Consider the following 21,333-nt stretch of genomic DNA (forward strand, 5'->3'; position numbering starts at 1 on the left):
TTCGCATTCGCATTCGCAGCCGACATTTTATTCGTTGCGAATAAAACTTTATGCTGCGAATTGCGAATGCGAATGCGAATAGAGAAAATTGTATTTGTGTCCAGCCCTACATATTGATTATGTGACGGAATGTACTGCAGACGGTTGTTTCTGTAACAGTAAGCTACCAGTCAGCCCATTTTGTCATCGCTGTAGACCTAGTGATCTAGCTCTCGACAAACGAAAACTATTTAAATCTCGCGAAAATCAAGTCCTAGGAGCTGTATATTTAAGTCAAACAAAAGATGTTTCTGCTGGTAACAAATTAGTATCGAATTTGAACGGTAGTACTTGTTATTTAGCGTTGATCTTGTATTATGATCAATAAGTCATCTGAGTCCACTGCAATCTGACAAAATGGACAAATCACAGATGTCTGTCTGTCACACAAGACCTTCAAGTACAATGACTGGTCAACCTGTATGGCGCACAGTGGAGCATTAAGGCTGGGAGCTGGCGAGTAGGACAGCCGTTGTTGTTCTACTTCGATCGGCATATATATATTTATGCATATGAAAACGATATCTGTATGACAATTCTAATTCTTCATTTCAATTAGAATACTGGCGTATGGGATTAAATAAGTCTGGCCTACCAACAGGGAGAGGCATTGGTCCACCAATCATTACTGACATATCACCGCTCTTTGGACTCGATGCGAATTGGCATGTAATAGTCATACATTTTACCCTTGTCCAGAAAGAATGCCGACTACAATGAACAGAGATCGGATGGTAGGTACGCGTAAAAACCGAATACATTAACGATCAGCCGAAGTAAATTTCCAATAAAATACACAAACAACACTGTAAGAAGTTCCTACGTTAAGTTAAGTATAGATCTCAATTTCAATCCAATAGAAGACAAACTTTTGTAATTTTCCTACCAAGTGAAACTTCCCAAATCAAGCGTAAGTATACCTAATTAAATAGCTAGCGGTTTGGTTCGCGACTGTTTTCGCGGCTTTTGCTCCCGCCGGCGGAAAACCTCCGGCCAATTCTGGAAAAGAATCCTTCGTTGGTGTGTTCTTGGTTCTCATCCTGCCGAGAGATATCGAGGCTTCGGGGACTTCGAGACCGGGATCGGCGGACTTCATCTGCATGGTGCTCCTTGCCGTCCTCGCCCTCAACGAGGATATTCCCGGTTCCTCCGCGCCCGATCTTGAAGACGTCGCCAGTGCGGACTTCGAGTGCATTGTCGACCTCCTTGAGGTACTCGTCTGGGGTCATAGAGGGGAGCGTATCTACAGACTGGACGTTGCCGTAGCCGCCGCGACCGCTGTGGAATGTCTGGTTCGGGGAAGTAAAAACTTGGACTGGCGCTGCGGAGGAGTGAGATTCGGGTTCGGTGGTGATATTGCCGTAACCACCACGACCGTAGTGGCGGGGCTTGCTGGAGGAGCGCGGTTGGTCGCCCATCGTTACCGCGAGGCAGTTGTGGGGTCTGACGATGTAACCTTTGACAAAGAAAGTGATTTGGTACGGAACAAGTTTAACCTATCCAGGAGGCATATATAGTCTGCAGACACTGTACGAAAGAAAAGAAATGAAAAAGAAAACGGCGTTGCAAGCTGGTGCCGAGAAGTGGGTTGTGGGAGGATCGGGTGGCCAACTTGGCGACGTTGCTCAACGGCCATGGCGTCATCGCCATCAACAAATATCTCCACGCCAGCCTCAAGCCGCAGCTTCAGGAGCTTCTAAAACGGCGTACTAGGGCAGGGGTTAGTTAAGCTCGAAAAGGTTCAATTTACGTCACCTTGCAAACAGACTGGCCTTGGTGTCCGATGTTCTCTCTACCATGCCGCGAATCAGACGGCGAAGAACAGTTATAAACACACCTGTATTACCGTGTGGTGTCGAGACTAGATTGAACTTATATGGAAATTCGGATTGGTCGACCTGTAGTGCTTATTGCACTTCCAGGTTCTCGACTTTAGCATTCACATTCCTGCCACACGTCCTGGCAATCACTGCAACGCGTGCTCATGCGGCTGCGGCCTCGTGATCGCGGCGTGCTATGCGTTTCCGGCTACGCAGGCTCTGTCCGCATCCCATTCGCAATCAAAATAATAACGCGAAGTCCACGTTTTCGCCCACTCTTTGCATGATTTTTGGCATTTAAAATTGACATTTTAGCAGAGCCTCAATACACACCGCGCAAGTTTTCGCTGCTCATTTGAAATTTCAGACTCACGACACAATGGCTGAATCGGCGATATCTTTGCAGAGTACCATCGACGATCTCTCGACGCCGTTGGAATACATCCCGAAGATCCACGAGACTTGTGTGTCGACCTTCAAATCTCACAAGACACTCCCGATCGAATACAGACTGGATCAGCTCCGCAATCTCTACTATGCCGTCTCCGACCACAAGGACGATCTCCTCGCTGCTTTGACGGTGGATCTGCACAAGCACCCCACCGAAGGTCTCATGACGGAGCTCGGCGGCACCATCAATGACATTGCTGGCGCAATTTCCAATCTCAAGTCCTGGGCCAAGGACGAGAAACGATCTGGTGGCCTTTTGTTTGGCCCAATGAAGCCTACCGTGCGACGGGAGCCTTATGGAACAGTCCTCATTATCTCGCCATGGAATTATCCCGTTTTCCTGACAATTCCTCCCCTCGTCGGCGCCATTGCCGCGGGCAATACAGCCATCCTGAAGTTGTCCGAACACGCACCGGCAACAGCCAAAGTCATTACAGAAATCATTAGCTCAGCACTGGATCCGGATGCCTATAGAGTAGTCAACGGCACTGCACTCCAGGCCACGACACTTCTGGACCTAAAATTCGACTTTATATTTTACACCGGAAGTGGCCGCGTTGGCAGACAAGTCGCGCTTGCGGCCGCAAAGACACTCACGCCCACAGTTCTCGAGCTTGGTGGGAAGAGTCCTGCGTTTGTGCTCGACGATTCCAATATGAAAGTGGTCGCTCGCAGAATCGTGTACGGAAAGTTTGTTAATGCTGGCCAGACATGCGTTGCGCCGGATTACATTTTGCTGAAGCGGGGACTGGAAGATGCGTTTGTCAGTTCAATTAAGGCGGCGCTGAATGACTTCTGTCCTGGTCTTAACAAAGACAGTCCTGCATATTCACACATGATCAATGTGGCCGGGTTCGACAGAATGCTGAGGATCATCGATTCATCGAACGGTAAGGTTGTTATTGGCGGCAGCGAGACTGCGGATAGAGCGTCAAAGTATGTGGAGCCCACGGTCATTCTTGACGTAATGCCTGACGACTCGACAATGGAAGACGAAATCTTTGGCCCGGTTCTGCCGATCGTCGTGATCGACTCCGTGGACGAGGGCATTGAGTATGTGAACAACAACCATGACACTCCCCTTGCTCTCTATGTTTTCACGACAGACAGGTCTATGCAGAAACGGGTCCTTGACTTTACGCGTTCTGGCGGTGCTATGATCAACGGCGCCATTGTACATGCCGGAATTATGAGCCTTCCTTTTGGCGGCGTTGGTCAATCTGGTATGGGCTCCTATCACGGCCGCGACTCATTCGAGGCATTCTCACACAAGCGTGCCATTGCCACGGATCCATACTGGTCCGAAGCGCTCGCCAGTGTAAGCTTCTCTATGTTAGGTGGTAATATGTCTGCTAATCCGATAACAGCTCCGATATCCACCGTATACTGCGTCCAAGACCAGCACATACAATTCCGTGGCAATTCCTACAGCTTGGTTTCCGCGTGAAGGCTCCGTCATGGGGACCACTGTTTTCCACAAACTCTTCCGCGGCTTCTGGTATGTAGGCTTGTGTGCCATTCTTCTTAAGATTAGCAAACTACGCGGATTGAGCACGCTGTCGTTTCCGTCTGGGACGACAGTCAATCTGACATCCGGGTGGAGAGCGCTGTTGGCGGTGCTCGCGATCAGTGGACTGACGTTTCCGGCCTATCGTTGGCTGCATTCTTTTGCTTTAGGGCGTTTTGGAGCAAAGCAACGTAAGAGCAAGGATAAAAAGAAATCCGAGTAAGGTGCGCAGTCTCTGGAAATTCTGCATGGGTTGCCGTTCGTTTTACGTACTTGGGTTGGATTTGGTATCTAATAATTATAGGGTTAATAGTAGTTATCAATGACGTGGGACTATGGCATAATGGTTAGCTGACAATGAGTGGTATTTATTAACGGGATTAGTGGCTATCATCGAAAGTGTAATATATGAATAGTTGATTTATAAGTGATGTTGAAGGGTATGTAAACGTAAGCCTTGGTGAAGGCGGACTGAAAGGAAGGAAAATTCCGGGGGAGCGGCTTAGTCACTTCAGTTGATTGTTTATGTCATCAACAGCAGTCACTCCCAGGTCAGCCCTACATTGGACAAAATGGAAGCTATAGGGTTTATCGGGTACCACAACACAAGGAGGACGGTGCCTTAACCACACTCTCGACCGGGTAACGAGTTAATGTCAGGCTGCGATTCTGAAGTTACAGATTTTAGACAGGCGACCGAGGATCAAAAATTGACTCCTATTATACCACATACGTTTTATCCTGTTGTCACCTTATTGACAATTTTTGTTTGCATTTCTCTGTACCCTTATTTTAGTACTTCACAATGAGTCAAGGAGAAGTTTTGATGCTCCGTGGTACCCTTGAGGGTGAGCTATATTTTACTTTCTTGTTCGTTGTAAAGACTACTGGCTGGCAGTGTATGATTGCTAACAATTGATTTAGGACACGCAGGGTAAGAATTATTTGGTTACAGTGTGAATATATGAGGATGACATATGGCGCGGGGTTTAAACATATTGTAAAAGAGGAGGGAATGTTTTATATTGAATCGTGATTTGGATTCTAATGAATCTCTCGAATGATAGATGGGTTACCTGCCTTGCCACCACTCCCGAGAACCCTGATCTTCTTTTGTCCGGCAGCCGAGATAAAACTCTTATTGTTTGGCAATTGTATGTACTTCGTCGTTTCGAGCTTGTGGAGTAAAGAAGACGGAATGCTGATTTGGACAAGGACCCGTGATGAGTCCGCCTATGGTGTTCCCAAGCGCAGCCTCCACGGCCACTCCCATATCGTTCAGGACGCTGTCATCTCTTCTGACGGTCTGTATGCTATCTCCGCGTCGTGGGACAAGACCATGCGTCTCTGGGAATTGAAGACCGGCAAGACCATTCACCGCTTTGTCGGCCACACTTCCGACGTTCTCTCGGTCTCGTTCTCGAGCGACAACCGACAAATTGTCTCTGGATCGCGTGACAAGACCATCAAGCTCTGGAATATCCTTGCTGAGTGCAAGTACACCATCACAGACAAAGGCCACTCCGACTGGGTCTCGATGGTCCGATTCTCGCCCAACCCTCTTAACCCGCTGATCGTCTCTGCTGGCTGGGACAAGCTTGTTAAGGTGAGTGTCTATATGTCTCTAAGAGCATGGACAAGGAGTTCATATGATGCTTTGCATTTATATATTTGCTACTTCAGACGGCCGCAAGGTCAATGAGACAAATTTTCACCTAGCAACTGATGAACTTCAAATCTGCCTTATATATCTCTTTATTTAGCAGTAGTGCTAACAACGTCCAGGTCTGGAATCTTGAGCTCGCTGAGCTTCAGACCGACCACGTCGGACACACTGGCTACATCAACGCTCTGACCATCTCACCTGACGGCACCCTCTGCGCTTCTGGCGGAAAAGATGGCTCGACCATGCTCTGGGATCTAAACGAGTCCAAGCACCTCTACTCCCTCGACGCCGGTGACGAGATTCACGCCCTCACTTTCTCCCCCAACCGATACTGGCTGTGTGCGGCCACTGCCTCGTCGATCAAGGTTTTCGACTTGGAGAATAAGGTTCCCGTTGACGACCTAAAGCCCGACTTTGTTGAGGGCGGTTCCAAAACTAAGGTGCCTGAGTGCATCAGTCTGGCGTGGAGCTCGGACGGCCAGAACTTGTTTGCCGGATACACCGACAACATGATTCGCGTCTGGCAGGTCATGCAGTCTAACTAAACGTACTCTTCCTCCAAACGCTAACAAATTTGTGGGTTTGTTGAAATTGTAAGTTATAGTTCGGACGCATGGTTGGACAAAATAAAAAGAAAAAATGTAAAAGTTACAAAAATAATGGGGTTCACAGATTGACTCAGAAGACAGACTATCGGCGTGAGCTTTATGAGGAGAGTCATGTGAATTTTATGTAATTTTTATCTGTCTCTCTTAATTGATGTATATCATATTTATATTTCGTTTAGTGTTTTTAGTATCCTAAAAAAGAGATTTATACGTGAAAACCTCTCGGGCCCATCATTTACGTCGGCGCGATTGTGAGATATATACAAATCGTTATTATATGCTTACTTCGCTATCGTACACTCTGAGCTAACAGAACTCATATACATTTTATGTGAACTACGTCAGGATTTTCGTGCCACTCGTCCACGCTGACCCACATCTTCCTAAATGTGCTTAACCCAGCCAAAATCGAACCCCCAATCCAAGTCGAATATTTCCGCTCAGGCGGTGCATAAATCCTAATTTTTGTGTCTCTTGGGGCACGGGTCTTCATCTCGCTCAACAGCCTGTCGCCGAATCCGCGCAATAAAGTCGTTCCGCCAGAGAGAACAATATTGGCGTATAGAGGCCTTCGTAGGTCAACGTCCACTTTTGCAATGCACTCCGATAACATTTCCGGTATGCCTGGATACTCTAATCCGACGAGTGAAGGATCGAACAGTGCTTCTGGCGCACGAAACCGCTCTGCCCCGAGTCTTATAACCGATCCGTCCGGTAACGTATATTCATCCGCGGCAGACGCGCCGCCAGACGTACCAGCGGTGACCGATCCGCCTCTGCGGTCGGATTTGCGTGCCTCGCGCTCTTCTTTCCGAAGATCGAGCGCAACATAGCACATCTTCTCTTTAATCTGTCTCACGATCTCGCGTTCGGCCGAGGTATGCATCGCGACGCCGGCGTGTTTGCGTAATAGCACGGCGAGTTCCTGCGTGACGTCCCTGCCAGCAACATCGATCCTCCTGACAGCGCTCGAAACCGCGAAGCCTTCGTATACCGGAACTGAATGGCACACACCGTCGCCTGCGTCGAGGACTAGCCCCGTCGTTCTTCCGGACGCGTAGAGTGCAAGAACAGCCTGCACTGAGACGAATAACGCGGGCACGTTAAAGGTCTCAAAAAAGATCTCGGCCGTGCGCTTCCTGTTTTGTCGCGGATTCAGCGGCGCTTCGGTTATTAGCACCGGATGCTCCTCGCTCAGGATTTTGAGGCCCTGTGTGTACACGTAGTTCCATATGCGCTCCATATCTGTCCAATCAGTCACCATCCCGTGTTCGAGCGGATACTTAAGTTTCAGGAGACCGCGGTGCTGTGCCGCGGCTGGACCAATGAAGATGTCGTCTTCAAGCGCGCCGGCCATTATACGGGCGTGTTTCGGCCTGCCGACCACGGTGGGGAAGAAGAGGGATGGATTGTCGGAGCCTGCGAAGCCCGCTTTGAGTTCCCCGGTGCCATTGTCGAGAACAAGGGGTTGGTTGGTTAGGACGGAGGGGAGGTCCATCGCCGCCGTGAAAATGTGCGCTTGGTAGATTCGATTACCGGTATCGTGTGTGGTGTTCTACTGGCGATTGACAAGTGTTGTGCTGTGGTTGTGTTGTGTGCGGTAATTCAAGATGGTAGGATCACGTTCAGGTACGCGTTTCGTTGGGCTAACGCGACCGCCTTGCACAAAAGCACCAGTATTAATGGTTTCTACATACTTCTAGTACCCACCACATTTCCGATCCACTCAAAACAGAATCATCGTTCTTAGTAATAACTAGAGATTTAGTATACACATATACAACCGTTATCAACAAGCAGGCCCGCAATTTTCGTTTCAAATACCACTACGTGAAGAATCTAATAACAAACTCTATCCAGACGTTAATCCGCCATCCAAAACCCAGACGATAATTCAAAGCCGCCATATACCCCAAATATAGAATTCAAGTCACCTAACTCAAAAAGCTTATTAGGTATGTAAGTTTAAAAAGCAAGTACCGATCCCAGAGCGCGATAATGATAACCGTTTTATTCCCAAAATTAGTAAAGCAAATGGAATATGATATAAGCTAAAATGTACAAAGAAGGACTGCGGACTAATGTGGTTATTAGCCGCCAATATTGCGTTCATTCGCGGGCTTCCAGGAGCCCTCGAAGGTGTGATAGACGAACGCATGTGGATGTTCTGGGCCATTGGCGCCCATTGTGCCGACGCCTGGACTGAAGGACGTAATCGGGAGAATTACGACATCACCAATAACTTTTCCTCGCGAGATGCCAGTAACGTTGTGCCAGTCCGTGTGTACTTGAACACCGGACAAGTACTCGAAAATCGTGTCGGTCCAGATACCAGGTCCGGTCCAGTTCATGATCTGCGACCCAGCATCTTTGCTCTTTGGCAAATCGAGGGTACCGGTAACTTTTCTGCGCAAAGTTTCTGTCGTAATGTGCGACACGATCCGCAAGACAACGGGATGTCCTCTCTTTGCCAGGATCGTCCACTGGCAGAACTGCACGCGGCGAGCATACCAATCGTGCCAGTCCGGCCGGTCAGGATCGGCTTCGATACCGACTACTAAACCAGTATCTGATTCTATAGTCCTGGCGACCTCAGCAGCCCGTTCGTCCGTCAATGTGATTGTGTCGTCCCCCTTCTCGTTCTTTACGATGTCGGACACTCCGTATGAAAACCACTTGACCACCCCTTTGAGCGCTGTCGTGTCAATGTCGGAGTACACACCGCCGCGCGCAAGTAGAATTAGGTACCTGAAAAAATCAGCCCGCAGGATGGGCTTCGGCATGGCGAAGTATGCCTCGATGACCTCGGGAACGGACGCATAAAGCTGCCGGACTAAATTCCCTGCAGTGTCATCGTCCAGGATCTCGTGCGTGAATCCGTCGTTGAGCCGTGTCCAGGCTTCGATACCTCCGTTGAACTTCGAAGAGAAGCGCGAGTCGGAGGGGGCGTATTTCCAGGTCTGCCATATGGTGCGGGGGTACTTCTTGTGGAGAGCAAGTTCATAGGGGAATAGGCGCTGCAGTCGGCGTGTTGTCGAGAGCCGGAATGTGACAATGCCAGTCTCGGACTTGAGGTCATCGAGTGGAGGTGCAGGATTGTGACTGGCTGTTCGCAGCGACGAGGAAGATATTGAGTGCGCAGTCGAGGCGGAGGAGGAAGCGGATTGGAGGAGGAGATAGAGCAGGCAGACCACGCCTAACGCAACCAGGATAGGCGTTCGCTTGAGCTTTGTCCGACTAGGAGGTCCCATGGTGACTAACTAAGTAAGATGAGTATGTGCAATGGACCAGATTAGATCATGGGTAGGATCATCGATGGTGAAAATGTGATAAGGACAGCAGAAGGAACAAGGAATTGCTAAGAATATCGATTAACGCAATATTGCTCGAGTGCGCTGAAAGAAGATGTGAAACTGCGGATTGTGATTGAAATAGCAGAAGTCAGGGGGGCTACGTAGTCCCAACGGATTACGCCCTAACCCATTGGGCAATTCAAGGCCCTACCACTTTTAACAAAGAATTATCGATGACCCTACCAGGCAATTCAAATTGTAATAAATGTCTAATGTAGGTTCCTATCTGCAGCTCACTTATTACTACTAGATCGGTAATGTAGTGACACTTGGCCCACAGTGGAGTATGCGTACCGTGCTGAAATATCCTATCCTATTCAAATCAAAGAAATATAAATTACAAGGAACACCAACCACCCAAAGCCATCATTAAATTATCCCCAGATTTCAGTCACTCTAATGCCAATTGCCATGCAAAAAAAATCTTTCTATAAAGCGCGTCGCGAGTAATCTAACCCGTCTGCTAGTTCTCAACCTTAAGATATCGTACACTCTCACTTCCGTCTTCCTCGATGACAATTTTATCGACAATCTGATATCCTCCCAGACGAGGCATGATGACGCTCCAGACGACCCAGTACACCACGCCCATAAACAGGCAGCCCATTCCAACACCAGCCATAGCGAACCCGGGGTGACCTTCCTGTCCCGGAACCTTCACCAGTGGCATGTACATCAAAAAAAGGTTCGAGAATAAGTATGCCAGAGTAATAGGCACATACGAACGGAACGGCGACGACCACTGCTCGTGCTTGTTGTACTGCAGATAAATCAACCCGCCGGCGACTAACGCGTTTATCCAGGCCGATGGATACGTGTTCAGGTCGATAATAAACTCGTACGCTTCGCCTGGTGGGGGAACCGTTAACACCAGACACGTTACGAGCCAGTGCAGGAACAAGCCGGATGCTGGTGAGCCGTGTTTATTCAGCCTTGCGAAGAAAGAGGAGAATGGCAAGATCCCTTCTTTTCCAAACTCGTAGTTCACGCGCGCATGAGCAAATGCGACGACGAGCACGTTTCCCAGATTAGATAAGGCGACAAAGAGCGGTAGCATTCTCGCGCCCGCGCTGTCGCCAAAAACACGTCTGAAGAAGAGACCGGCTACAATCACGCCGGAGTGCGCGATCTCGTATTTCGGAATCACGGCAAAGTATGCGATGTTCGCGAGAACGTACAACACCATCACGCCTCCTATCGCAAGAGGCGCTGCCACCGCAAGAGTGCGCCTTGGATTCTGTAGTTCGCTCAGCACCTAGTCAAATTAATAACGCATTTTCACTCGATACTGTTAACCAACTTACATAATTGGCATTTTCCCATCCACGGTAAGAATATACAATCCGCATTAACGCAGTCGCGTAATTATAGAAGCCACCCCCAAACCCAGAATTCTCGAAAACATTCTCGAAATTACCGGGATTGTCAATTGGGAGCCATCCAAGCAACGCCACGAACCCAACAACCACCACCAAAATCAAAACAATGATCTTAAAAATCCCAAGCGCATTGAACAGCTTGGTACCAATGGCTGGCCGCAACGCGTGCACTAGCACAACAAAGGTGATGCACAATACAGCGACTATTCTCGAGCTGCGTTCGCTGGGAAAATCGACTCCAGCAGCAAAAAGCACGTAGCGTCCAAAGGCGAGACTATTACCGGCGGAAAATCCCAGGAGAATCATTTGTCCCAGGAACACGCATGTGATGAGATATTTCGGTTTTCTGTACACTCGTTCGAGATAGTTTTTCTCGCCGCCACTTTTTGGGATGGCGAGTCCGAATTCGAGAAACACACTCAGGCCGGTAAGTGAGAGCACGCCGCCAAGGATCCAAAGCAGAATACTCATCCCGACGGACCCGCTGGCAAGAAAGACGCCAGATGGCGTACTGAAAATGCCTGTTCCAATCATCTTGTTCAAGATTAGAAAGATTGCGGACGTCGTGCCAAGTTTCTTCCCCGATTGAACGCGCATCGGTAGACCCGCGAGCGCCTCACCGAGTTCTTCATCGTCCGGAAGTAGTTCTGCAGAGACTGAGTCGTTGTCAAGACTTTCGAGTGCGTGGGCGGAGATCTTTGGCTGCAGCGATGTGTCGTAGTCTGTTGCCGTATCAGGAGAACTGCTTAGAGAAGCATATGCAGTATTCTCTAACATTGCGGAAATACCGTTGATGTTGGCGTAAATTAGCTAATTAATTTATCACTAAAATCAGTTCCTTAGTGCATTGCTTATGCGATTGTTGTTTCTAGACTAGTGCTTCGAAGTAGTTATGTTCATCAAGCCGACTGGGCCACCCAACCAGTTCCAGCTCGTGAGATTATCTAATACAGTAGAAGGATGACGGCAACGCACGTGAACAGGGTTACTTTGTGGCGAGCTCCCAGCGCCCAACTTTGACGACGTTTGTGCGTTCGTATCAAGCTCAATGTGAGCCGCACCACTTGTGCCGTGGTTAGGGTTTTACTTGATCTCACGTGCCCTTGACCAGACCACGCGATGTCCCAAGTGTTCCTCCAGGAGCGCCACTGTGAACTTCCGTCCTTGTAAGATCTCATCTCTCGCTTTCTACCCCGATCTGCTAGCCGATTCCGCGTCATGGGCGACACCCGCAATTTATTTCTACTGTCGCCGTGACCAACCTTGTTTAAATAATATGCCGGATCGTAGCCAGCTGCTCGGACAGCAAATGCTGGGCCCGTTTGGGGACATTATGTCGCCAGTATACTCTGAGCCGTTCAACGACACTGATTCCGACGATCGTTTCGATATAAGTCCAAGTTCGTCCAATGTGTACCACTGTGGCAGCGCTCGAAGCAAGCGGGACCGAGCCTCGACCGAGCGGTTGAATCACATCTTATACCATCTGAACGACATCTTCCCGGACACCGAGGTCGACTTACTGCGGAAGCTGATGACGGATCAACGCGGACCGTCGCAGTTATATGCTATCGTAGAGATGCTCCTGTCATCGCCAACTCTCCTTGCCTCTCGCAGACGCAGCAGACATGCATTTATCGATGACTGGGAGCACTTCCGGACAAAGGAGTACCATAGCGCCGTAACCCGAATTCTTTGCGCGCATTTCAAAAGCCTGCACCGGTCAACAATCGACAACGTGCTCTCGCAGAATAATTACTCGTTTTCTTTGTCATTCGAGGAGCTCGACAAGATTGCAATAGAACGCGCGGGCCGATGGTCGTTCATGAAGTTGTTTCGAAGGAATAGGACCCTGCCCGCATTAGATGTCGCATCGTTGATTGGGAATACCGGGTCGCCGGAATTAGATGCAGAGCTTGTGGACATAGATAGACCTAGACGTGAAGGGCTAGTTGCAAAAGACGAACAAGCGGCACGGGAAGCAAACCTTCAGGAGTACGAAAAGGAGGGACAGCTTATCGAATGCGAGTGCTGTTTCGGCGACTATGCATGGGAGGACTTGACCTGTTGCTCGGAAGGACACTTTTTCTGTCGAAACTGTCTCATAAATTCGGTAAAGGAGGGATTATACGGCCAAGGCACTCTTCGAGGGAAATCCGTTGTACGGTGTATATCTGCGTCAGCAGCGCCGGAATGCGAAGCGGGAATCGCCATATGTGTTCTTCGAGCCACAATACCTAGCCAACTCTATACCGAATTTGAGCGCGCTCAGGCTTCGGACTTTTTCTCAAAAAATGCTACCGTGAAAGGGTATGTGGTCTGTCCATTCTGCAATTATGCCGAAGAATCATCTGCTGCCGTACTCGGCAGGAACGGTGAATTTAGATACGCCTGGTCCATCGCCATGATCCCGCGTATACTTGTCACGATCCATGTGAAGCTTATAATCCTTATGTTTCTGGTATTTGTTGGCCTTACATACTACGTTATCAGTCGTACGTTTTCGTGTCTTCCAGAAAAGGCTTACAAATCTACATTTGGAGTAATCGATGATTGGATCGAAACCGAATTCACAACAGTTCTACGCGGTGTCTTCAGAAAACGCCATGGCACAGCATTTCATTGCAAAAACCCTGCATGCTTACGAACGAGCTGCACGGAGTGCCAGAAGGAGTTCCTCCCCTTTCACAAGTGCTACGAAGACGAAGAATCTCGCATGCGAGTATACATCGAGAAAGCGATGGCCGATGCAGTGAAACGGACGTGCCCGCACTGCCGCATTTCTTTTATCAAATCGGAAGGTTGCAACAAGTTAGTATGCGTCTGTGGATACGCAATGTGCTACGTCTGCAGAAAAGATATTCGTGAGGAAGGGTACCAGCATTTCTGCGAACATTTCCGACCTATACCTGGACGCGTATGCACGGAATGCGATAAATGCGACCTCTACAAGGTTGAGGACGAGAGTCAAGCTGCGTTGCGAGCAGCGAAGGAAGCCGAAGAAGAGTTCATTAGGACTAACGGCGTGCCATCTGGTATGGATCTCAAGGGTAAAGTCATTGGACCAGGCGGTCACGAAGTTGCTGTAAATAGAGGCGTTTTAAAAACAGCAGAGAGTTGGTTCGTGGACTTCGCAGATATAATAATTGAAGCGTAAATTTATGTATTGGACAGGAAATATATAGGTTTGGAAAGTTTAGGGTATTATTTGCTTTGTCGAAATTTGGGAATGGACGGCGCAGAAATTTTGTTTTACGGGGTTGCATGTGGCTTCAATTACCTGTAGTTAATAGCTTTGTATCCATAATTTCTATGAAATTTATTAAATTCGCCACGACGCCGGCATGCGGTTTAACATTAGTATACAATTCTCAATGATGTGCCCAAGAAAATCAAAGTAAATCATTCTCATCAATCTCAAAATCCTCATCCCCCAGCTCTTCACTGTCGTACACAACCATTGGCTTCAATTTCTTCTGCGACGGCGTGTCCGCGTCATCCGTCGCTGCCGTTGACTTTACATTCGCATCAGAGCTCAGCTCTTCCTGCTCGTTCGGGCATTGTCCAAAAGAATCAACAAATATCGATCGTTTCTTTGCATTTTCTTCTTGTAATTCCGCGGATTCTGATTGTGGAGCTGAATCCTGAGAAGTAAACCTGGCAGTGACTTCATCAAACCACTCACGAGTCTCCGTAATGCCATCTTCCACTATTCGAAATACGCCCACAGATGGTGCATTTTCGTAATTCACTCCCGCACACTTCACTGCACACGCATGCGGCACACCACGCACAATCACAGTCCGTGCACCCCGACTTCTCTGCTGCGTATTTCCACTACAAGGAACAGCCAAAGCGACGTCGTTCCGGAATAAAAACAGCCTGGTCCATAATCCCGCGAGATGCTGCCCCTCGCCAAGAGAGGACACCATCCGCGCGTCCCCGCCATCGATTCGGGACACCATTTTCGTTAGGACGAGTACGGCGGTGTCGGATCTCTCTGCTACCTGCGCCATCCTCGCAACTAGTTCGGTGATCACGCGGATTCGCTTCGTAGCAGTGTCTTCTTGTTTGTGACGCTTAGATATGTCAGAAGCTGGAGCCTGCTGTGGCCCGTCAGGCGGAAATACCTGGTCGAATTGTTGTTGCTGCGGTGCTGGTTGCGGAACATGCGCCGTGACGGCCGCGAAAGCCGGGGCCGTCAGAGTTGACAGGTCGTCTATTACTATGAGTGCGTATGACGACAAATATGCCGGTGGACGTACGAAGAGCGCGAGAAGCGATGCAAAGCAAGTCAATTGGAGGTGTGAGACGCTGTCATTGAGGTCATCTTTCGATATCGAGTCACGAAGCCTCCGCAGCAACCGAGACGCCGGGATCCTACTCGCTGTGTCTATCCACAATACTTTGGCTTTCGAAAGTATGGCTAAACTCGCAACCTGCAGTCTACGTATCAGTGTTAGCAAAGCCCTTTGCTAATCTCATTTTGATGCTTACGCAATGGAGGTCTTGCCGCTCCCAGGCGGCCCAGACACTTCAGTAACTTTCCCTCGCGCGACACCGCCCCGCATAATCATATCAAGCGACGGAATGTGCGTGCCAAATTTTGATTCGGCAGCATCTAGCCGTTTTAGGTACGACGACAGCGATTGACTTGGTAACCGGTGCACTTGTTCGCTGACTGCGGTCGATGTTGCACCAGGAGATGCGCTCGAGTGGGCTGATTCAGCAGAACCACTGCTGCTTGTAGATGGCATCATTGTAGCATGATGACTGAATCCGAGTGGACAAGTGTGTAGAGAAGGTAGATCCGAGGTCAATATGATAGCTAAGTAGGGACGTGTGGTACTTGGAGTAAGACGAACGTTTGCAGCAAAAGCCGCGCCTCACGCGTAATGTTTACGCGTCGGGCAACCCACTGTCCATGTGAAGTGGGCATCATTCAGCGACGTACCACTTTATGACATGGTCTCTAATTCTACAGAGGAAATTATGCTCATACAAGTTATTATTATTAGATTCATGTCTTGATAAATCAAAAAAGCAACGGGCAATACAGAAAAGTTTAAAAACCCACAAACATATGAAGCCCCCGTAATAGCGCAATTACCAACCAATTTACTTATCATGATCCGTATTGTTTGTATGCGTATGCGATTTGCTCAACTTTAACGAAAACAAAGAACTCCTACATAATGACGAGTAGGCAAGATGTTTCTAGACCAATTTCAGACTTTATATACATCGTCGAACAAAGAGTATTAGCGCATGCACCGCTGTAGAACCGACGAGAGAGGAACCCAGGCTCACCTCGCTTGGATATGTCGAAAGTGGCGAGATTACTTGTATCATTATTAGTAGACTGTCCGGAAGTAACTGGACTAGACACGTACCAAGAAATAATCTGGTGTCCTTCTCGAGACGGACGGCTCACCAGCTCGCGGGCACGGATCGAATTGCAAACTAAAAATTGTTAGTTCTGCACATCCATTGCCCATGGAAGCAAACTTACAAAGTGTATTTAAGGTTCTCGTCAATTTCCATAATGGCGGCTTGATTACCGCATCTGTAACAATAGTTGGGAGCTATGACAGTTAGCCAGTTGCTTGCTCGTGAGTTTACAGAGCACATACCAGAAAAAATTGTGACCACCTGCTGGTCCTGACTCCAATTGTATCCTTCCATAACTAACTGATGTGCACGCGCAACAAGACTTAAGCCATTCTTATGATTGAATGCTTCTGAAATGTCCTGTCCGAAAGTATAACCCGCACCTCGAGGCGATATACCCCATCCACATCTATCATCAGGATCTGACCACAGCAGATCGCACATGGGACCCTCATGAGGAACTTCTTGTATACGATCGAGAGCACGAATGTTATCTAAAGAGTCGATTGACGGCGATAATCCACCGTGCAAACAGAAAATCTGGTTTTCGATAAGTGCCGTAAGAGGCAAGTAATCAAAGAGATCGGTGAAATACTTCCACACGTTTGGATTTCCGTACTTTCGAAGGCATTCGTCATAAAATCCGTAAACTTGAGTAATCTGACGAGATTCGTGATTACCGCGTAAAATGGTTAGTCGACTCGGGTGACGGATCTTCATAGCAACTAACAGAGTGACGGTCTCGACTGAGTAGTACCCGCGATCGACATAGTCACCTAATCATATCACATCAGCATCACTTTTGCATTGATCCTAGAGATGACAGCAGACATACCCATAAATAGATAGTTGGTATCCGGATTTGGTCCACCAATCTTAAACAGCTCCATCAAGTCGTGGAACTGCCCGTGAATATCGCCACAAACAGTGACCGGGCATTTCTAACACAACCGTTAGTACCATAAGTACACCCAGTTAAAAGATAAACTATAATATACTTACAACAGGCTGAACATTCGATTCTTCAACCAAAATCTCTCGCGCCTATAGCAAACGTTAGTATTACGACTAACAACTGCCCACAGAAGTAGACCTTCTGTCGCTATTGCGACAGTCCACAAAAAAAAACTTACCATATCGCAAAGCCGCTTCACATCGAGTTCGCTCAGCTGTTTGCAGTCCATGAGCATTTCAATCCATCGATCTAGTTCGTTGTAAGACCCCGTATCATTGATAGCCGATTTATCGAACGAGGGAGGCGACATGGTATGCGACACGGGTGATAGGGTCGATTGTGTAGCATCGGTCATCGTAACATCGGTATCCATTATGCGCTATCTCCAAATAAACGATCTATAAGAAAAAAGATCGGAGGTGCCGCAGAAGTGGTGAGTACCGCTGGTTGTGCAATAGATTTAAACAAGTTGTTGCTTTGTTCGTTGATGGTGATGATAGCACCGGGGTCCGCTCTAGGGTCATTCTGCTGGCGCAATTGTGGTGAGAAAATCTCGGACACGTCGTTTTGTGTTAAGGACTATCCGTGCGGCGACGTGGCGTTTATGTCGAATCCTAACTTTAATTTTATCATATTTTGTTACGCATATTATCTCGACGTCAGGAGGTCCGGGAGAACTTGAACATTCGTGCTCAAGAGGAAGAAGTGGAGCTGAGTCCAGGCGCATTGGCGATACTGGCCAAGATCGGAGTCGAGACATATTTACGGTAACTAGTCCAACCTGATCGCTGTTGCGCATCTCGCGGCTGCGAAGCGTAAAGCGAACATTGTGGACATAGAGAATGTGAGATGGCGCTACACGCTCTTTTGGACGAAAGCCGGAGCGTCGAGTATCTGATACAGTACGCGAATCGGTATATCGGCGACTCGGGCAGGTCGAGCTCGGCGATGGTGCTGTTACCGCGTCGATTGGAGCGTCGCTATTTGGTTAATTGAATATTTTAGTATATTGTATTTTTACTCTGAGGCAGAGAAGCCTTGGGCTGGATGGATGCACACGCCCGTTATTGTTAATTGGACAACATTTGACTGGAACGTAGCCACTTCTGGCAACGGACTCATGGTTGCTTTCGCCCAATCGAATGACTGTTCGACAAATGCTATGGCATCGCAATCGCCCCAGGCGGAACTGACGAAGGAGGGCCCGGTTTGAGGCAGAGTTAGCTGTGCTCAGATATGGAGAATCTATAGGAATGAGCATCCATTTGGACAAGGGAACAGGGAAATTCTCCGGAAAAAAGTGAGAAAACAAGAATCCCGGAGGTAAGACCTAAATTGTTCCTTATGAGCCTGTCACAGGCTCACCTCAACCGTGTCGAGAACGCGTCATACTGGTAGCGGGCCAATTGGCTTGGTTCTCGCCGTCACACGTGTACTTCTCCGTGACTTGTTGCCCCCTTGAGTATGTCAAGGTCATAGTGCAAATTGGGGATTTGAAGATTGTGTGGAGCGATAGCCATAAATGGCTTGTGTTTAATCTTTCAGCTTGTACACTGAAGGAGTCAAAATTATAGGAAACAAATCATGGTTCGTGCGTTCCCTACAATAATGGTCCGTGTCCTTCAAGTCGCGTTAAGATATTCGTATGATACTTGGGTCCTCAGTGTAGGAAACAAAGTTTGGATTATAGCTTTAATCAATTAAACACAAACAATGATTATCTACAAGGCCAGTTCAGCCTAGACCTATATAGACATTTAAGAAGTTACTTAACTTGATAATTAATAAAGAAAAGGGCTAAATAATTCAATTGGATAAAATGTTGAATAAGAGTAAATGTTATCCTCCTTATTTTTGACTTTCTTTTTCCTAATCTTGTTTTTCTTTTTGGATGTATACTTGTAAGTTGATTCATGTGAACCTTGTTGATGAAAGCAAACTTTATATGAACTTCCTCGCTTTTCTAATATCCCATCTCAAACCCTATAATAACCTTAAAATTAAAGTATTAATTAGTAATAGTTAATGATAAAATTTTAAATTTAAAGTTTCAACTTCCATTATTTTTAGATGTCATAAACAGCCAGTTGCCTTCATTAATATAAATAAGTTCCTGTATGTCGATATTACTACGCTTTCTAGGGATTAATTGCTTGCGATTTGAGCCTGTCGATATCGTTCTCAAGGCTTTTGGGTCAGTAAGGGAAGATGCCGCATAGTCGAAAAAATCTTGCCGAATTTTCTAAATGGTCTTAACGTCTTATTTCTTACTTACGGACAATCATAATATTTACAGTAGTGTGATATTTATTGACACTGACATGTTGGAATGAAGTAAGTCGGGTTAGTGATTAATTGCTTAGAGTTTAGAGGCGTGCCTGTATTTAGCTCGAAACATTCGCGCTAGTTGGTGACTGCGCAGCCATTTGGTAGTCGCCCCTGGGCAGCACATTCTTCGTCAGGCCAAAGAGCAGCACCAACAATTATTTCTCCAACAAGCCTCTTCCACACCGCAAAAGAGTTCGGTTTCCGCTCTCTGAACCCATCTATTAAGTCACTATCCGTTTCGATTATACTCCACCACTTCTTTCCGAACCGACGGCCCGCCATATCGACCGCGGATCTATCTTTACGCTAGTTGCCACTGATCGAGCAATACAAAGCAATAGAAGTAGAGCTACGATACGATAACGCTCCCCTGGATCAACAGAAATCGCAATGAAAGCGGCCCACAAGATTCAGCTGATCGGTGTGTTCGCGCTGTTCAGTATTGCAGCACTGATTTATCTCTCTGTTCCTTATTACAAAAATCTGGAGAGTGTCATACCTTGGAACGGTCGAGGCAGCACGGTCGACGTCGTTCAGGAAGTCGTGCCGGTGGCAGTCGACGCGGAGCAGTCCCAGAGTGAGGGCGGGGATAATGAGAGCACTACTGACCCTACAGTTGATGTTGCGACCCCGACCGACGCGACTGAACCAACGATTGAGTCCGAGCAAGGGAAGGTTGACGAGGCACCCGAACAAGCTCCCGAACAGGCTCCCGAGGAGCCTGCGGACCAGGCTGACGCCGAGGACAGAAAGGCGAAACTAACCCTGATCCAAGGCAAGGCGAAGGATGCGCTCGAGCCAAAGGGAAATAAGGTCGTCTTACTGACCGCTACCGACGGCAAAGGTCACAATAATGAGATTGAGAATTTGCTTGATATGGTTACTGAAAACCGCGAGGATTACTGCGCATTTCATGGTAATGTCTCTTGATATTTAATGATTGGCGATTTAGCTTACTAGTGTAGATTACAAATATCAGTTTACCAACATCTCGGAGTTCGATCAAGATGGTCGTATCGCAGTCTGGAACAAAATTCCCGCCATCCAGAATGCTTTTGACATCAACCCCGATGCCGAGTGGGTATGGTGGCTTGACATGGACGTTATCATCATGACACCCTCACAGGACTTGGCAAGTCTCGTTTTGAATCAGGATGTTATGAAGGAGCGAATTGCGTACGATGCACCAATCAAGTTGAGTAATGGCAAGCCGTCAGGAGTCACCGTCAGTCGGGATGTTGATCTCTCAAAGATCGACATGATTATCGCGCAGGACCATGCGGGTATTAACGCAGGGTCAATGCTCTTCCGACGAAGCGACTGGACTTTTTCGTTCTTGGACATGTGGGTGGACCCTGTTTACGTCGAGCGTTTCCACAACGAGCAGGACGCATTAGTACGTTTGTTGTCTGCGTAAGCGTTTATCAATTCTACTAACTGGCCTTGTAGAGTCATATTCTTATCAAGCATCAAAAAATACGTGAACATGTCGGCTTTGTGCCTCAGCGTGTTATTAATGCGTATGCTGTAGGTGGCGATGAGATGGGCTGGCGTACAGGTGACATACTAGTCCACTTCGCAGGCTGCTGGTACGTTCCAAGTTTTTGCACTTTTTGATCCTACAGATGTCACCGTATAGAAGAAATTGACTTGTTTATAATAGGGTCGATAATATATGCAACGAGCGATGGCAAGATTTTTGGCCGCGTCGTATTGTTCTAGCGATCCCCGACGACGCCGCTACAACTGAATCCGTCGAGTCCAATAATGATACGAATTCCGAAGATGCGAACGACGGCGAGGGTAATGTTGAGAAGAAGGAAGCCATCGAGTCCGA

General features: G+C 47.9%; 10 protein-coding genes across 10 annotated transcripts in view; 3 read left to right on the forward strand and 7 right to left on the reverse strand.

Annotated features, from left to right (window-relative positions):
• Window positions 1–747: 747 nt before the first annotated feature.
• On the reverse strand, window positions 748–1,646 carry V1513DRAFT_19349 (uncharacterized protein). The gene is made up of 2 exons (XM_066894318.1): window positions 909–1,646; window positions 748–845 (listed from the first exon to the last, which is right to left on the reverse strand). Exon 1 carries the CDS (start codon window positions 1,455–1,457, stop codon window positions 972–974), a length of 486 nt encoding a protein of 161 aa, XP_066754238.1. The 5' UTR covers window positions 1,458–1,646; the 3' UTR covers window positions 748–845; window positions 909–971.
• Window positions 1,647–2,238: 592 nt separating this feature from the next.
• On the forward strand, window positions 2,239–6,027 carry V1513DRAFT_377614 (Aldehyde/histidinol dehydrogenase; the record flags this gene model as incomplete). The annotated part of the gene is made up of 6 exons (XM_066894956.1): window positions 2,239–3,627; window positions 3,677–3,811; window positions 3,844–4,007; window positions 4,884–4,970; window positions 5,032–5,422; window positions 5,602–6,027. The coding sequence occupies 6 exons, from the start codon at window positions 2,239–2,241 to the stop codon at window positions 6,025–6,027; spliced, it is 2,592 nt and encodes an 863-aa protein (XP_066754239.1).
• Window positions 6,028–6,331: 304 nt separating this feature from the next.
• V1513DRAFT_442079 (actin family) lies at window positions 6,332–7,709 on the reverse strand. The gene has a single exon (XM_066897609.1). It carries the CDS (start codon window positions 7,586–7,588, stop codon window positions 6,407–6,409), a length of 1,182 nt encoding a protein of 393 aa, XP_066754240.1. The 5' UTR covers window positions 7,589–7,709; the 3' UTR covers window positions 6,332–6,406.
• On the reverse strand, window positions 7,710–9,502 carry V1513DRAFT_442080 (nucleotide-diphospho-sugar transferase). The gene has a single exon (XM_066897610.1). It carries the CDS (start codon window positions 9,339–9,341, stop codon window positions 8,181–8,183), a length of 1,161 nt encoding a protein of 386 aa, XP_066754241.1. The 5' UTR covers window positions 9,342–9,502; the 3' UTR covers window positions 7,710–8,180.
• Window positions 9,503–9,906: 404 nt separating this feature from the next.
• On the reverse strand, window positions 9,907–11,419 carry V1513DRAFT_377654 (amino acid/polyamine transporter I; the record flags this gene model as incomplete). The annotated part of the gene is made up of 2 exons (XM_066894958.1): window positions 9,907–10,698; window positions 10,748–11,419. The coding sequence occupies 2 exons, from the start codon at window positions 11,417–11,419 to the stop codon at window positions 9,907–9,909; spliced, it is 1,464 nt and encodes a 487-aa protein (XP_066754242.1).
• Window positions 11,420–11,958: 539 nt separating this feature from the next.
• V1513DRAFT_442083 (uncharacterized protein) lies at window positions 11,959–14,182 on the forward strand. Its single transcript, XM_066897611.1, has one exon. The coding sequence runs from the start codon at window positions 12,099–12,101 to the stop codon at window positions 13,977–13,979; it is 1,881 nt and encodes a 626-aa protein (XP_066754243.1). The 5' UTR covers window positions 11,959–12,098; the 3' UTR covers window positions 13,980–14,182.
• On the reverse strand, window positions 14,127–15,692 carry V1513DRAFT_442086 (P-loop containing nucleoside triphosphate hydrolase protein). The gene is made up of 2 exons (XM_066897612.1): window positions 15,320–15,692; window positions 14,127–15,268 (listed from the first exon to the last, which is right to left on the reverse strand). Exons 1-2 carry the CDS (start codon window positions 15,580–15,582, stop codon window positions 14,215–14,217), a joined length of 1,317 nt encoding a protein of 438 aa, XP_066754244.1. The 5' UTR covers window positions 15,583–15,692; the 3' UTR covers window positions 14,127–14,214.
• Window positions 15,693–16,203: 511 nt separating this feature from the next.
• V1513DRAFT_377765 (Metallo-dependent phosphatase-like protein) lies at window positions 16,204–17,478 on the reverse strand (the record flags this gene model as incomplete). The annotated part of the gene is made up of 6 exons (XM_066894962.1): window positions 16,204–16,285; window positions 16,335–16,407; window positions 16,456–16,989; window positions 17,049–17,154; window positions 17,216–17,257; window positions 17,347–17,478. 6 exons carry the CDS (start codon window positions 17,476–17,478, stop codon window positions 16,204–16,206), a joined length of 969 nt encoding a protein of 322 aa, XP_066754245.1.
• Window positions 17,479–19,886: 2,408 nt separating this feature from the next.
• Window positions 19,887–21,113, forward strand: V1513DRAFT_457839 (galactosyl transferase GMA12/MNN10 family-domain-containing protein; the record flags this gene model as incomplete). Its single annotated transcript, XM_066899650.1, has 3 exons — window positions 19,887–20,412; window positions 20,462–20,892; window positions 20,946–21,113. The coding sequence occupies 3 exons, from the start codon at window positions 19,887–19,889 to the stop codon at window positions 21,111–21,113; spliced, it is 1,125 nt and encodes a 374-aa protein (XP_066754246.1).
• V1513DRAFT_19760 (uncharacterized protein) overlaps window positions 21,032–21,333 on the reverse strand; it is a 979-nt gene continuing 677 nt past the window's right edge. Inside the window, exon 2 of the mRNA XM_066894329.1 lies at window positions 21,032–21,333. This exon is cut by the window's right edge and continues 2 nt beyond it. Within this exon, the coding sequence (XP_066754247.1) occupies window positions 21,151–21,333 (183 nt within the window). The 3' untranslated portion in view covers window positions 21,032–21,150.

Source organism: Lipomyces chichibuensis (genome assembly GCF_038497645.1).
Source record: "Lipomyces chichibuensis strain CBS 12929 unplaced genomic scaffold V1513scaffold_10, whole genome shotgun sequence".
Taxonomy (NCBI): Eukaryota; Fungi; Ascomycota; class Lipomycetes; order Lipomycetales; family Lipomycetaceae; genus Lipomyces; species Lipomyces chichibuensis.